Source organism: Gymnoscopelus microlampas (assembly GCF_963454915.1).
Source record: "Gymnoscopelus microlampas genome assembly, chromosome: 2".
In the NCBI taxonomy this organism is placed as follows: Eukaryota; Metazoa; Chordata; class Actinopteri; order Myctophiformes; family Myctophidae; genus Gymnoscopelus; species Gymnoscopelus microlampas.
In genome coordinates, this window is record NC_139939.1 from 26,319,486 (window position 1) to 26,336,241 (window position 16,756).

Here is a 16,756-nt window from a genome sequence, read left to right on the forward strand (position 1 = left end):
AACCAACTGCCTGAGCCTGTGTGATATCCAGTCACACTTTTTGTTACAGGCTACAGCATATATCCTAGGTAGCTTTTATTGTTGTGTATCTTTGGTGAGCAAGTTGTACGGAGCTACTGTAGAGTAGACATGGCCAAAGCTCTTCCAGGGACAGAGTCAGGAGGGCATCCCTGTGAGCTGAAGAAAGATAGAGAGAGTGATGATAGCGAAGGTGACAGAGGGGGAATAGCTCTCAAAATAGATTTCTTTATAGTGGCTCAGAGCTTAGAGAGGGCTAAGGGAGGTGGAGGGAATGGGATATTTGCATGGAGGAATCTGGTCTTGCATGCTGGTTCCGGGCACTGAGCCCAAACTCTCTGTTAACTTGCTGGGAGACTACGGGAGGGTGGGGGGTGTTGAACTGCAAAAAGTACAACCGATGTGACTAGTATAGAATAAATTTGCTCACGACAAGATCCTATAGCCTTCCTTCCTTGGTATAACTTGCACAGGAATGTATCTTTGGGTACATAAAGTGCGCATTCAACATGTTCTAGGATATCATTTCTAACCTACAGTACAAGTATACACACATTTTGCACCACTGCATTGGAAATAGACACATAAATGGATGCTTCCCTATTTGTCCTACAGTGCTGTTATCCCTCCAACTGTCCTTCCTCCAAGCATCATGTACGAACATAACAAGGGCCTTCACCCACCATGAAACTAGAAAACAGGCAACAACACCATCATCATCATGCATTCTATAATAATAACATCTGGCATATTGTCGCTGTCGGGCAGAAACCTTGTGTATATCTGTATTCATATTTCCTATTTTCTTTCATAAATACATGCAGTATAAGTGACGTATCAACAAGAGCTTGTGACTAAATAATAATTACATTGCCATTGTTACACAGGTTATTTTTCCATTTCTTAAAAAGTAACAGTTTTTGACCTACACATTTTCTGTCTGACAGCGACGATACTCTTTCCAGTGTCAGATAGCATTTTAATCCTCTGCCAGTCTCTCTGAACTTTGTATCATCTGTATTTTTATTTTATGCACCTGCCACTGGTTTACTGTTGGCTCAGTGTTTGGGTGAAATATCTGGTTTATTTTGAGAGTGGTGATGATGGCTCTTTGTTTTCTGAAATGTCATTGGTCAGTTCGGGGCTCATTAGAGTTGCTGCTGAAAGTTTCAGCCAAGCTGCTTTTTCACGCCGGATCCTGTTTCTCAGTGGATTAGCTCACAGGACATTCAGGCCCTTGTTGATACCAGGGAGAGAGGTGTGTGTTTGTGTGTGTGTGTGTGTGTGTGTGTGTGTGTGTGTGTGTGTGTGTGTGTGTGTGTGTGTGAGAGTGAGTGAGTGTGAGAGAGAGAGATACAGTATGTCCGTGAGCAAGGTGTTGTCATAATATTGTAACCTCATTACAGAGTTTCAAGGGGTGAAGGCACCCTTACAAAAGTCATATGTACAGGTTGTGCAACTGTTTGTCAGGATAAGGTAGACTGTCTGAACTGTAGGTCAAACATAACAACCCAAAGTTTGCCATGGGACAATATATGAATGCGTATTTTCACAGTATTTCTATAACTGTTATTCTTCAAATGGCAAAGCAAATAAGGTATACAGTGTTAGATCAGCTATCTCAAAGACAATATACGGTAAATAATATAATGGCTGACCCTATTGCTTCATGAGATAACATTTTATCATTTTAATCATGATATCATGATAGTGGCTGCGCCGAAACACTAGTACCAAGACTATTACAATTACTGAGTAACATTTTATACATACTTTTCACAATCCTTCAACATCTTCTATTGATACAGTATCATAGGTGAAGGTGACTGAGAGTTTCCTTCTTTGTTACAATACTATCAAGTTTAACCCTGTTGTATGTGTGTTTGCCTGTGCGTTTCAGTGTACAAGTCACCAGAATATGAGTCTCTTGGCTTTGAACTGACAGTGGAACGCCTTGTCTCCATCGGTTACCCCCAGGAGCTGCTCAGCTTTGTCTATGACCCCTCATTCCCCACCAGGTCAGAACAATGACAGATACACACACCCTAAAGCTGATGATGATATCTAATTGTCAGGGTATGTTACTGTGTTTACTTTATGTGGGGCGCTTATCTCAGCAGCATGACTTCACAGACCAGTAAGAACTTGATAAAAGAAGGAGGAATTCTCCCACACACTCTCTTAGTTAGCAACACATAGAGACATAAAAGCCTTTCTGCACTCAAGCAACATGGTTAAGATATTTGGGTCAGACACTGTGGAGTTGACCTACATACCTACATATATGGGGAAAGGGAACGGTTCGTACAGAACTAGCTTGGTGGGAATTATAAGTAGGGTTGTTGTGATCAATATGATTGGTTAACCAAACCCTACCTACGTAATTGCTTGGGGTCCCCCAGGGGTCTTTCCATGGCCCACTCCCCTTTCCCCTCTACATCAAATCTCTTCACTACAGAATGTTTGCCTATTATGACAAGCCCAGAATAGGGGCACTAGGGTTCAAGTGGTTAAAAATTCAAGAGACATGAAATTAAATGACATTAAATGAAAGCATGCGATGCTTTATTGATTGACTTAGCTTACTTTACAAACCTTTTTGTTATAATGTAAGTAAATACAAATAGTGTTTTTTTCTTCCCCTTTTCCAACATTCAGAGGCCTTGTGTTTGATACCATGTATGGGAACCTGTTGAAGGTTGATGCCTATGGCAACATCCTAGTCTGTGTCCATGGTTTCAACTTCCTACGAGGGTGAGTTAACCAACAGTAAATACAAAATTGTTTTACAAATAATACCATAGGTATTGCCTTCTTTTGATCAGCCATTACACAAAGCCTTCAATAGTCGTTTCTCTGATTTTAATGATTTTTCTACCTTTTTCAGCCCTGAAACAAGGGAGCTATACCCAAATAAGTTCATCCAGCGAGATGACACTGAACGCTTCTATATTCTCAACACTCTTTTCAACCTGCCAGGTAAGTCAATAAACCTGATCAGAAACTGCATGATTGCATTCAAGACAGGTTCAAACAAGTAGGTGCCTCTCCCAGTATATGCTTATACAGCATCTTTTCTTTTTGCCATTAGTTAACCCTTTTTCTCCCCAATTTAGTCGTTATGCCAATTAATTCCTCCCCACCCACATTTCTGTGTGTTGTCACTGCTGTTGTACCCTACTGGTTCACCTGCCAGTAAGGAGCCCCCACCGGGAGGATGTAGCACCTACGTCCCACTCCTCCCGCCCAACACTCCCTGCTGACAGGTGCCGCCCTAGCCCGTAGGAGTACATGCAGTGACAAATATCACCCTCCCCGCCCGACTTCCCTCCCCCAAACAAGTAAGTGTGTTCGTATAGACGCACGAGAAAGCCGGATGCACCGCGGTGGATTTGAACCCCTAGACTCCGCGATGGTGGGCAGGTACTTTACCACTTCACCACCCGAGCTCCCTGAACCTGCATCATTAAGTTAACGATGCAGGTGAAAAAAAAAAAAAAAGGTTAATAATAACCTTTTTTTATTTAATGATCTTTCCTTAGAAACCTACCTCTTTGCCTGCCTAGTGGATTTCTTCTCCAACTGTGACAGATATGCAAGGTAAGCAAATGCTAGCCATACTACTTGTCTTGTGCTAAACAGATTTATGGACATGGCACGGTGACACAATGAACAAAACAGTGCCAACCCAAATAAGGTGATGAGACAGCCCTACAGCATGAGGGCCCAGCTGTCATAATTACTAAGCTTAGATGATTATCCTAAAAATGTAATGGATTTCAATGGATATTGTATTCCTGATTAGTACACGACTTCAATCTGTGAACCCTTGTACTGTTCAATTGCTATAAAGATAAGTAATTCATTTCTCATCCTAATCATAGAAATGCATGTATTCCCCCCCCCCCCCCCCGACTGTATTAGCAATACAGATCCACAATAAATGACTAATCACTAAGAATTTAGCATTTATTATATGCTTTGTGACTTTCTAATCTTCAGATTAGTTTTGAGATATAGCCTGTTTGTATGTAATCTGGATTGGAATGGCTGCATGTTCCTTTGTCCTCTGAAACTTGGCTGTTGGTCTTTTAGGGGGAGAATGCTTTCCTGTTTGGCTGGGGACCCCTCCAACAAGGGAAGACTATCCCATTTAAAAGCAAACAAAAAAACATGTGTTTTGAAAATGGCTAGTGTTTTGTAAAGCTGAGTCCCCTCCTATGGCTGTGTGTGTGTGCGCGTGTGTGCGCGTGCGTGTGTGTGCGTGTGTGCGTGTGTTCCCTCGTCATCTCCCCCAGCTGTGAGACGGGCTTCAAGGACGGTGACCTTTTCATGTCCTTCAAGAGCATGTTCCAGGATGTCCGTGATGCTGTAGACTGGGTGCACTTCAAGGTGACGTATTGTGACGTACATCGACACCAAAATACCAAAAACACATGAGAGTAAACCCGCCAGTGTGCCTCTGAAATTGGCAATTTATCGTCTTCTCCAAAACAGGACCCTTAACCAATTAAACCCACTTAAAGTCTTAGAGAACTGGACTTGAGTTACAACTGTACTTCTTAAATTATGTATTTTTTTTTTCCAATAATTTTTTGGGGGTCTTTTTATCTTTTTATGCCTTTATTTAGAGAGGGATAGGGAAAGTAGGCTGACAGGAAATTGGGAGAGAGATGGGGGGTGACACGCAACAATGGTAGGGTGACCACCCGTCCCGAAATTGGACCCTCTGTCCCGCGTCCCGCACAAGCAGAGCAATGTCCCGAAAATCAAAGATATGAAAAAAAAAAAAAAAAGATTTATTTTTTTGATAATAAATCGATAAAATCAGGCAAAAATAAGAATTAAATAACATAACCCTAACCTAACCCTAATCTTAACCCTAAAACCGAAATAAAGAAACCAAAAACTGGAAAAAAACGAACCCAACCCGCCCAGAACCGCGCAAAAAAATCGCGCGCGCGCACGGGAGGACCTCATGCATGTGTCCCGCGATGTCCCGGGGAACGGGTACATCTGTCCCTCAATGGGTCTGTTTGAAGGTGGTCACCCTAAACAATGGTCGTCAGGAACGGGAGTCAAGGCATTGCAGCCTAGGGTGCCTGGACCGTCACGCTACGGTCCAGGCCACAACTGTACTTCTTAGACCTCTTTTTATGTCTACACCAAATCTCTTTGCCAAAAATAGCAGACCAACAAGCTCACTTTAATGTTCCCCCCAGAATATGGACGCTGGGGTTCAAGTGGTTAATGTTTACTATTCATTTTTTAACCAATTAAGCCTGAATTATACTTTATTGTACGATGATTAAGCACAGCAAAAATGGCTGATCTAAAATGTCACTTGTTGTGAGCTTGTAGATTTTCTTTAATTCTTTGACCAATTTTGAGAATTTTGGAAAAATGTAGCCTACAATGACATGCCCAAAATAAGGACACCAGGTTGAAAGTAGTTACATTATGGCCGTATTTGACATTTTGTGTTACAGGGTACTCTCAAGGTGAAGACAGTAGAGAACCTGGAGAAGTATGTTGTGAAAGATGTAAGTACTAAGATGTGGTACAATTGCTTGTACTCTGAGCTGTTGATACATTGCTAATAATCATTGGACATTGCAGATTCACATACACTTTCTACCTCAGATGCTGACTTTTGGGGGGTTTGTGGTTGTCCTCTTTTTCTCTTTTTTCTCTTTATATTTCATTCTTTCCACTCTGTGTTTAACTCTCTCTCTGTCTTTCTCGCCCTCAATCAGGGAAAGCTGCCTCTTCTCCTCAGTCGAATGAATGAAGTTGCCAAGGTCTTCCTGGCTACCAACAGTGACTACCAATACACTGATGTGAGTATGTATGCTGTTACTGTCAGACAAGAATGCTGAAAAAGAATATATATATGGTCCAAAATAAGTTTCTGGTTTTAAACTTTTGAGGGTGGGGGGGGGGTGGCGGGGCGAGGGTGATAAACATGTCAGTGGATCGCTTGAATAATGTTCTAGAAAACAGCTGCACATCCAGTGACGTAATTTGGCAGGATTTATTGCTGTTACTCCCCATTCCACATCCAGAGGCTTTTCTGTTGAAATTACACCTTGCTTGTGTTTGTTTTTCTTCATAGAAAATCATGACCTACCTGTTTGACTTTCCCCACGGCCCAAAGGTGAGAATAGCTTGACTCTTTTTTTGCTCTTGTTTGGTAAATAATGGATCATGTTGCATGCATGCATGTTTTGCATATTTTCACAGTTCGACTTTGAATATGCATTTAAACGTGTGAAGCCCAATTTATAGATTCATTGCATGTTCATATTGCATGTCGAACATGGCTGAACTACAAGCTTGCGGCGCGTTGTGAACTTGTAGATCGGCTATGTTCGCCGCGTGACACTGTCGTAAGTTAGGCATAAGACATGCCTAATTTTGTCTTATTGTTTAATGAGTGATTATGCCCACTGCAGCATGGCACTGCCCACCGGCCGTGGAAGTCCTACTTTGACTTGATCCTCGTGGATGCCAGGAAGCCTCTGTTCTTCGGGGAGGGCACAGTGCTCAGACAGGTGGACACGGTGAGCAGGAACCACACACACCAACAGACACACACACAGACACGCACACGCACACGCACACGCACACGCACACGCACACGCACACGCACACACACACACACACACACACATACACACACGCACTAAACACACGCAGCTGCCCAGAACACCATGCCCCCAAAAAAAGCACACTGTGCTCCTATGCATGAGCGATGGTTACTTTGAACTCGATACATTACTGATTAGTTTACAGGAGTTAAATAGGGTGAATAGAACGAGAGCAGAACAGAAACATATGACAGAAATACAAAAGGAACATTTGTAATGTAACCTAATACATAAACTAATCAATCAATTTAAAGACATGATTTTTGGTATAGCGTTTGGCTAAAATATTTTCTTTAAATGAGATGAGTTTCATGTGTGACCACCATGAAACTTGTCCTGTCAGTGATTTTGTTTTTGCTTTGTATTCTCCCTTTAACACATTGTGTGCCAGAGGTTTATTAAAATAGGGTACGTTCAGTGCCTGCATATCTTCCATCCACTTACGTTGATATGTTTCGTGCTGTAGAAGCCCCGACGCGGAAGTGCATGTAAACAAAGCGTGCGTGCGAGACGGCGGAGGGTCCCGACTAACGCCTGGAACAATAATATTTCTAACGCGATCCTCCATTGCAGAGTGATCGCCGATCGAAAACGTCTCACTTCCACCACGTTAAAAAGAAATGGAGATATTAAGCTTTTAGTCAAGGAGTTAACATTGGAGCGGCCGACTGGAAGAATGTTTTACATGGATCCACACCCGGCCTCTCCTTCTCAGAGACTCCTTGGATGATCCCAAAGTTAGAGCGTCCCACGTGGGCCCCACGTATAAAAAAAAAAATGGGCCAAAAACGGTCCGGACCGTTTATGGCACATGACGCATGGATTCTCAAAAGCGGTCCGGACCGTTTATGGTACTCAATGTGTTAACAATACCATGCATTTCCTGTCCATTTCAGGTATCAGGGCGACTGAAGATAGGGACCTACACAGGGCCACTGGCACATGGCATTGTCTATTCTGGTGGTAAGACTAAAACACATTGATTGTTTGTATGTAACTGACCACTAGGGGTGTGCCGATATATCGTCCCGAGATATATCGCGATACGTTTTCGCGACGATATGTATCGTTTTGGAAAAAAAAATTTTTTTTTTTTTTTTTTACAATCATAATAATCAGGCATGCAAACGGCCCGAAGTGAAAAGAGTGACAACATGTTTTTTTTTCGGGTCAGGTGTCATACTATTTGGATTCAAAACGGCTATTGTAGCTGAAAAGCTACAAGTTTGCATGTCTGAATAATGCAAAAACAGAATTATTTGTTTGCATTTTCTTTTTTTCTCCTCCATATATTTTCATAATAAAAAAAGTGCGTATCGTATCGTATCGAAATCGTATCGAAGTTGTGAGCCAAATATCGTATCGTATCGTTTCGTGAAATTAGTGTATCGGCACACCCCTACTGACCACACAACTGTTGAGTTTAATGTAAAAGGGTAAATGGTGCATTTTCATAGTATCATTATCCAAAGCGCTTTACAATGGGCATTAGATTCACCCATTCACACACTAATGGCAGAGGAAACCATGCAAGGCACAGTTCAGGGTTCAGTGTCTTGCACGAGGACACTTCAACACTACCAGTGGGAGTGGGGGGTTCGAATCGGGAGCATTCTAATTAAAAGCTTGTAGATGAGCTTTTAGGTCGGCTATTTTAGCTATTTCAAATTAGCTCAAATTATGGGGGAAAATATTATTTTGAAATGTGTTGCTTTTTTTTTTTTTGGCTATACCAACAAGACCAAAATTGGACACCAGGTTGAAAGTGGTTAAATGCATTGTGTCAAGTAATGTTCTTAATCTCCCCTATTGCCAGGCTCTTCAGACATTGTATGTGATCTACTGGGGGCCAAGGGTAAGGACATAGTCTACATCGGAGACCACATCTTCGGAGACATCCTCAAGTCCAAGAAGCGCCAGGGCTGGAGGACCTTTCTGGTCATACCCGAGCTGGCCCAGGAGTTGCATGTTTGGACCGACAAGAGCTGTGAGTCTGGATGCACCTACATACACACAGACATTGACTTTCCAGATAAACTGCGTACAACAAGCAAATCAAATGATTAAATGTTGTTAAATGCAATGTCAGAACTCATATTCACTCACATACATATTTACTCAGCCGCATACACACAAACATGTTTGCATGCAAATACACAGGTGCACACATGCCAATTTGAATGTAAAATGAATGTAAAATGTAAACCTTCGTGATGATGTGCGGGGAGAGAGATTCACTGTGCCTTCCATATCGTTCACAGCTTTATTCGAGGAACTGCAGGGGCTGGACATTTTCCTGGCTGAGCTTTACAAGTGAGTAGGACCAATCTTTTAACTGTTTCCCACCTCTGACCCAATGATCCTCTCCTATGCCAATCATTGAACCCTTTTTTCTCTCTGCACTATCAGTCCAGTATGTGCGTGTGGCCGTGTGCGTGCGTGCGCACACATATGTGTGTGAGAGAGAATAACCTTTTTTTGCCAACAGGGTAAAGTCTAAAGTGTTGGCTCTTGCAGGCAACTTGATAACTGGTTTCACTGAGGTCTATTTATAACCTATTACAGCTCCCTGCCTTTTCGTTTAGTACGCTGATGTCATTGACACTCTTCGTTTCTGTCTTTGTCCCTGATCCCCTCTGCTAATCCTCCTCTAGGCATCTGGACAGCAGTAGCAATGAGAGACCAGACATCAGCGCTATCCAGAGAAGAGTCAAGGTACAACAAAATGCCCCACTGCCATGTTTTGATGTTGTTCCGTAGTCCAAAGTATTGACACACTCAGCTCAAAGGACTTAGATTAATGCCAGTTGCAGATTCTAAACAATACATAAATCACAAAATGAGCCTCCGCACCTCACAAATAAATAAGTTTGAAGGTTTTAAGGCTTAAAAGCAAAACAAGGGTTCTGAAAGCCTTTCTAAAACTTTCTGAAAGGCTGACAAAGGCCTTCTGGCTTTCGTCAGCATTAATGAAGGCCATACGAGTCAAAACACGTTTGTTTTGTGACTGCTGCTGCGACGCATTAAAGCTTTAAAGCGTATTTTGTGAGTGTGGATGTTCCTTTTGTGATTATTGATGCTGTTACAGCCGTCATGGTGATACAACTCCTTTTTATGTTCCATGCAATTGATGACCTCTCCCTGATTGTTGTCTGAGATGTTCTTTTATTGACAAAGATCAGAAAATACAGTGACAGGGTTTAAGACACCCCCCCAACTCACTCAGATAATACTGTATTGAATGCCCACTGTTTAGAGAGTCATTACAGGTGGTGGGGGTTCATAACAGCTAGAAACTATCATATCGAAAGTACGTCCTTACTCACCATACTAGATTATTAGCTAAATGGCTGGAAGATAAAATGTAGCTATGGCATACTTTTTAAACTATGCCTCACATTGATTGAATATTTTTAGACACATTTTCATTAATTCCATTAATTATTACATTTATTTATGTACTTTTCCCCCTGTGTTCGGGTATCTCAGTTGGTAGAGCACTCGCCTTTGGACCACAAGGTTCTGGGTTTCGATCCCGGGCACCGCCAACTCAGCGTATGAGTAGCACGGCGGTAAGTACTGGGAGCTGATGGTAGGTGTGGTACTCCACCTCAGCAATCCATCTCCCAGGGGTTGTAAAGGAGATAGACACCCTCGTTGGTTGGCTGATACCGACAATAAGCCACCCCAACTTTACTTAATACATTTTTCCAGGAAGTCCCATTGTGATACAAAAGGGAGACCTGGGACAACATGGCCTTGACATCATAGGAATTATCATTATAAAAAAAAAACACTCTAACAAAGAGTCACTTACAAACTAGAAACATTTAACAAAGAAGACAAACCGATCAGTACTATGGACAGCCAACAACAAATGACTTAATACACACAAAGACTTCTTTGTAGCAGAATCGGGTACTGAAATAAAGGCAAGAAGTGGTTAGAGCATCTCAGAGATAAGGCGTTCAGCGGAGATTCAGCTTGTCCTGAAGCTTACCACATCCTCTCTACCTCTTCCGTCTCCTTCAGAAAGTGACCCATGACATGGACATGTGCTACGGTATGATGGGAAGCCTTTTCCGCAGCGGCTCCAGACAGACCTTGTTTGCTTCCCAGGTGATGCGCTATGCCGACCTGTATGCTGCTTCCTTCATCAATTTGCTCTACTATCCCTTCAGCTACCTCTTCAGAGCTGCACATGTACTGGTACGTATGATTCTCATGTTGAATCACAAATCATGGACACCACGTCGTCATATCTTATTACTGGTTCCAATACCTCTGAACTCCTACACAGTAAAAACTGTTACTCTACTTTTGTGAATTTATGACAGATTCTTATTATTATATAAACCTTTATTACTATCGCATGCAGCCATAGCACTTAGCGGGAAGTAAACAATAACAGCAATGGCGTGTGAGAATTCTCGTGGCTTACAGTATAGCATGAAACTGAGAGAACAGCCAGCACACAGTAAATGTCCTTTTCCGAATCATTCGCGAACGACCCAACACTGGCAAGCTGATAGCTTGCCTGTCTTGTTGGCTTCTGATCTCTTGTTCCTATTTTTTCCCTCATCCTCACGATCTCACTGGCTCTTGTCTCTCATCTGTGTCGTTATTTTGGCAGGTATATCCTTCAGTGGTGTGAGCATAACATGTATAAAACGTTTCTGTGATTTATTTTGGACTTTAGATAGACATCTATGTCTATCTAAAGTGACTGCGATGAAAATTTCACTATAGAGCAGGCGAGTAGCAGCGCAAATCATGGTCCTCGTTGACACCCAAAAATAGTACTGTGCTGATGATTTCCAAATGCCCCCCCCTACTACTCCTCTCTTCCCACACTAGAGCACAGCGAGTGCCCAAAATACCACACGTACAAACCAGGAAAAACTCACCATGTCAATTCGCCCGTTCGTTGCACATGTCACGCCAGTAAATTAGGGCCCTCAAAGTGAAATTGACGTGATAGATTTTACTTTACCTTTACTGAACAACTAGAATAAGGTCATTAGACACACAATAAATTGCATTGAACATCCTACTTTCTGAGAATGGTACATGGCCATATTTTATTTGTTTTTTTCAATATAATTTCCAAACCAGAAAATATGAGTCTGAAATAAGTTTGTGGAATACAAGCAGGACAACACGAACAAAATACTCTAAAGATGTTATGGTCACGATCCCATTCTCTTGTGTCATCCTCATTTATTTTGCCCTCCCTCCCTCCCTCCTCTCCCTCTTGCCAGATGCCTCATGAGTCAACGGTGGAGCACGCCCATGTAGACATAGACATAGAGTCACCCATGGCCACGCGCAACCGCACCCACTGCAGTGACTGCAAGGAACTAGAGTGCAAGCGCAGCCAATTGACCCGCTCCATCAGTGAAATCAAGCCCCCCAATCTATTCCCCCTGACCCCCCAAGAGATCACTCACTGCCACGATGAGGATGATGATGAAGAAGAAGAGGAGGAGGAGGAATAAGTAGGAAGACGAGAAGTGAGCCATATCCGATTCCTGCCTTTGCAAGTTTTCCTAATGGAGGTTGATGTCGCTCAAGAGCGAGACAAAATTGATTGGCCCTGTGAGGCATATTTCCGTAATGAACAAGTGATAGGAAATTTGGGTGGTTTTGGATCTCTTTTTTTTATATGGAGATTTATGTAGAAAAAAGAAACTGCAATATTGTTCTGATAATTTCCGAAGTAGGACCAAGAGTTGGGCTTAAAGTTCATCTGTCAGTGTGTGACAATGTGCATGCTTGGTCCTCTAAAATCACACAGTTGCCCCTGCTTTCCTAGTTTTATTTTGGGGTAGATGTTTTTTTATTTTATTAAAATCTTTGCGATGAAATATTATTTTAGCAGACCTCTGAAAAAAATGGAAGAAACAATCTTTCTTGAACTGAAGCTCTTAGGGATGTACTGTAAACAAGTTTTAGTTACATTGTAGGCCTACAGTGTAGACAGTATACTATAGGGGTGCAACGGTTAATCAGACTAATCAACGTTTGAGCATCGAAAAATAATGCATTTTAATAAAATAACCGATTTTTGGGGAAACAAAATTATAGGCAAAAAGTGTACAAATTAGTAAAAATAGCTTATCTACAAGCTCACACACGCTGCTATGTGTTGTGGGCTTGTAGATCGGCTATTTTGGGGGTTTATTCCCACAATAAAGTAGGGCTTAATCGATTTAGTCGATTATAAAAAAACAGTTTTTCACATTGATTCGTTGGTATATAAAAATAAAATAAAAAACATATCCAAAATAACATGCTTCTCGATTATTCAATTAATCGAAAAAGTTATTGATAGAATAATCGCTAAGCACATAATCGGTAGGTGCAGCCCCAGTATACTGTAGATTGAATTTGTACTGTAGTTCCACAGCAGACTTGCCTTGTCAAGAACAGTATGTACTTTATGACTTCTTGTTGCTGTAAACCCTTTTGAAATGAGAAACACACTTGACTTCAGCCTTCTTGCCATGGCGCTGAAAGTACATGCATATTATATTGAGCTATTTGAACGCTGGTTTTCGCATTATGCAAACAATGGTCCAATTTCCATCCTATTGTGTTTTATTTTGTTTGTTTTTCGTCATTGTAGAAGAATACGTGTGTGTGTGTGTGTGTGTGTGTGTGTGTGTGTGTGTGTGTGTGTGTGTGTGTCAGTCAGTCAGTCAGTCAGTCAGTTTGCCAAAGTAGACTTGTAGCATCCAGAATGATTGTAAGCATAAGAATCTCTTGTTCTAGCTCAAACACAGGATGTGTGTGTAGATTTGGGTGATCCAAAGCACAAGTCTGATTGTGGATGTTTATGCCCGCGTTGAGACAGATCAATAAAGCATTTTGTATAAAGTTTGGTTAGAGGAACACAAATTGTGATGATGAGTGCGTGGTTCAACTGACATTTTGAAAGGAACTGGTAATATGGCCTGTTCATGGTCATTATGGAAACCTCGAAGTACAGTATGCTACTGTATTTAGCTATCCAGAGAATGGCTTCGGCCTTAGGCCTTCTCTTCACTTTTGCACTATGTAATGCAATGTACGATAAATAAGGTATGAAAACTTGTAATGGAGCTCTTTCTACAGCATGTGCACATAACATGCAGGGCTTCTTTTGCTGACTAAGCTCGGTTATTCAGGACGGTTGAAACATGATTTCTTTTTTGGTTGTACATGATCAATGCCATGGTAAAGATTCATGATGTGAGAAGTGTTCTAGCTGAGGGTGTCTTTTTCTCTCTCTCTCTCTCTCTCTCTCTCTCTCTCTCTCTCTCTCTCTCTCTCTCTCTCTCTCTCTCTCTCTCTCTCTCTCTCTCTCTCTCTCTCTCTCTCTCTCTCTCTCTCTCTCTCTCTCTCTCTCTTTTTTTTTTACAAGAGCGTGTCATAAGAACAAGTGGCCTTGATTTGGAAAGCAGAATGTGCTTGTGGTGTGGTTCTCCATGTTATAGGTTGGTAGGTTGTACTGTATAAAACTTAGGCCTTGGCTCTGTCAGCTAATGTCAATCCTTTGGCTTTAGACAAGGCTACTAGGATGTGAACATCATTGAACTGACTCTTGCTTAGACCTTGATGTAGAGGCAAGGTTAGGCTGTTTTCTCTGCTCCTCTGTCCAAATAGGTGGGGTCACGCCTAGAAAAAGGTGCTGGTTGTTAGCAGAGGTGAACAGGACAGGTATTAAGCTAGAGCAGTGAAACTTTTTGGAGTAATGTGTACAGTATTCCAGAGGTGTTAGATTTCTACACACTGTGAGAAGAGTACCAGGTTCCGTACCAATAGAGTTATCTGTTGGAGTTAGGTTATAGAGTTAAGCCTAATTTCGATGTCATCGTACGACTGCGTCGTTTGCCAAAAATGACCCATTATGGTTAGGGTTTTGCCGACGAGTTGTGAGTTGTAGATCGGCTATTTTCAGTGCGTGACACCGGTGTGCAACTAATTGTAGATCAGGCATGAATTAGGCTTTAAACATTCAAAAGGTTTAGTACTTTCAGAACTGGAATGAAGATGTCCAGACATAGAATCCGTAAACACTAGACTTCACATTAGCTATTCCAGTTCCAACAAAACACCCTGAAAATATTGGAACTCAAATATTACTCATTGTAATCCTGGTAACGTCCACTTCTTCCTATTCCCATGTCATACCTCCTCAGTGGTAATAGTATGCACTAGTAGGACAAGATAACTGCCAGCAACTTGACTTCATGGAATCGATTACTTTTAAGTAGTTTTTTCCTTTGCAATATCAAATGTGTACAATGTTTAAAATTGTATCACTTTACATTTAGTAGTTCTGTTTTGTAATAGTTCTTAGATCGGTCTGTTGATTTGGGCCAATGATGGTAAGGAACTATTTGGGCTCTTTTGGTTTAGCTTGACGAGGGGTAGAAGAAGGAATGTGTCGGTGTTTAAGTTTAACCGTGGGTCTATGTAACAATTTAATGAGTAGAATATAGTAGAGAGAATTATATTACAATAGTTCATTAGTTTTTTATATTATGTGAAATGTTTGTATTCCCAATATTGATTTTATGTTTTGAATATAAAATAACTGGATATGCTACTACCGTACACGAGGCAGCTGCATTGCTCATAAGAAATAATTGGCCAGTAGCTTTTTGATCTCATTTGAAATTATTAATAGGAAAGGTTTGAACTGCTTTTCTGTGGAAGCACTGTGTCAGTTATTGTTTTTATCTTCTAGTACAGTGGATATGCATGTGCTCATTCTAAGGCTGACCAATACAAGCAAATCCAGTATGCCAAGGTTTAATGGTAGCCTTTGGTTAGACTTCTATGTGGAATAGGTCTTTTTATAGTGAAAGCCTTTGACATTTGCAGGGTGATTTGTATAAAAAGCAAACAAACAAATACAAAAAATGTCATCCAGTAAATGGCTTGCAGAGCAAAGCTCTAAGGGAAATGTGAATAGCATGTCAATTACCGTAGATAAGAAATGGCACTTTTAATCAACACCGTTGGGAGTTTTATTTTATTTTTTCAAACCATGATTTTTTTTATTACCTTGGTTTACAGCATTGTAAATACACTTACCATATCCATAACCTTTTATTCAGTAACATTTGGCTAGATCGCAACAGTGGGTACAGCCCTATAACACAAATGCCTCTGACTGACTGATTAATTAAGTTACGCTATTGGTCGGCTCGTTGGTCTAACAATGAAGTCAATCATAGAGCAATCGTCCCTCCAGGCTATGGGATGTAGTCTGTCCTAATACCTACCCTTTCTTTTCATAATTTGTCGCGGGGGCTGGCAGTGGTCGACTACATATCTCTGACTCTTGGTTCCATTCAGCCTGGATGATCTATTAATTAGTCATGAATGATCAAACCTCTACAGGGACAACATGCAAACCTGAAAGTTACACCATTGAAGTTACACCGACCGACCAAGCCATGCCCAAAAAGCAACCACATTAGAGGGTGCCAAACCTGTCATGCATTCAGTTATTTTAATTCAATAATCTTTTGTTTTGTGCACATTACTTTATGTTCCTTTGAACATATGTTTTGTTTCCAGATTTAATATACAGACTGTATATCTGGAAATTACATAAAAATGTACAATAAAACTATAATTTTCCATAATAATGTGTTGTTTCTTCAATGACCTCTTTGTTTTTGTACAGTGAATACGAGTAGGAACCTTTTTCATGTAATGTACAATGATGTTGGCCAAACTCCATGTCATGGTGGATGAATTGCCATCACATTTTATTTTGTTCCAGACAGAAGCCCTGCAGTATTAGCTTGCAAATCTATGCATTTTGACCTAACTAACCTACAGTAAATGAAGCTACAGGAATGACAACACATTGTTGGCCATTTTACACCAAGATTCGATAAAGAAAGCAGGCAGGCTCTATTAGCTCAGTGGTAAACATTTCAGCAGCAGGGGGTCCTTGGCCTGAAAACGTTGAAGACCCCTGTTATACAAGGTTAGGTATTTCGTTCTCATTTGCCACTATCATGCTTCTGTGGCAAGAGAGCTGTGTTGGTGATCTGTAAGTGGAAGGTCTGGAGTTCAAGGCCACC

At 41.2% G+C, this 16,756-nt stretch overlaps 1 protein-coding gene and 1 long non-coding RNA gene across 2 annotated transcripts in view; one reads left to right on the forward strand and one right to left on the reverse strand.

Moving 5' to 3' along the window:
- nt5c2b (5'-nucleotidase, cytosolic IIb) overlaps positions 1-13,969 on the forward strand; it is a 27,430-nt gene extending 13,461 nt beyond the window's left edge. Inside the window, exons 4-18 of the mRNA XM_084086016.1 lie at positions 1,919-2,036; positions 2,677-2,772; positions 2,906-2,997; positions 3,561-3,618; positions 4,317-4,410; positions 5,508-5,561; positions 5,775-5,858; positions 6,134-6,175; positions 6,474-6,581; positions 7,565-7,631; positions 8,485-8,655; positions 8,930-8,981; positions 9,323-9,383; positions 10,701-10,877; positions 11,930-13,969. Of these exons, the coding sequence (XP_083942142.1) occupies positions 1,919-2,036; positions 2,677-2,772; positions 2,906-2,997; positions 3,561-3,618; positions 4,317-4,410; positions 5,508-5,561; positions 5,775-5,858; positions 6,134-6,175; positions 6,474-6,581; positions 7,565-7,631; positions 8,485-8,655; positions 8,930-8,981; positions 9,323-9,383; positions 10,701-10,877; positions 11,930-12,166 (1,511 nt within the window). The 3' untranslated portion in view covers positions 12,167-13,969. The remainder of the gene's footprint in view (positions 1-1,918; positions 2,037-2,676; positions 2,773-2,905; positions 2,998-3,560; positions 3,619-4,316; positions 4,411-5,507; positions 5,562-5,774; positions 5,859-6,133; positions 6,176-6,473; positions 6,582-7,564; positions 7,632-8,484; positions 8,656-8,929; positions 8,982-9,322; positions 9,384-10,700; positions 10,878-11,929) is intronic.
- LOC311065598 lies at positions 13,504-16,306 on the reverse strand. Its single transcript, XR_014602855.1, has 2 exons — positions 14,071-16,306; positions 13,504-13,981 (listed from the first exon to the last, which is right to left on the reverse strand). It is a non-coding gene; the product is annotated as an uncharacterized lncRNA (long non-coding RNA).
- Positions 16,307-16,756: the final 450 nt, after the last annotated feature.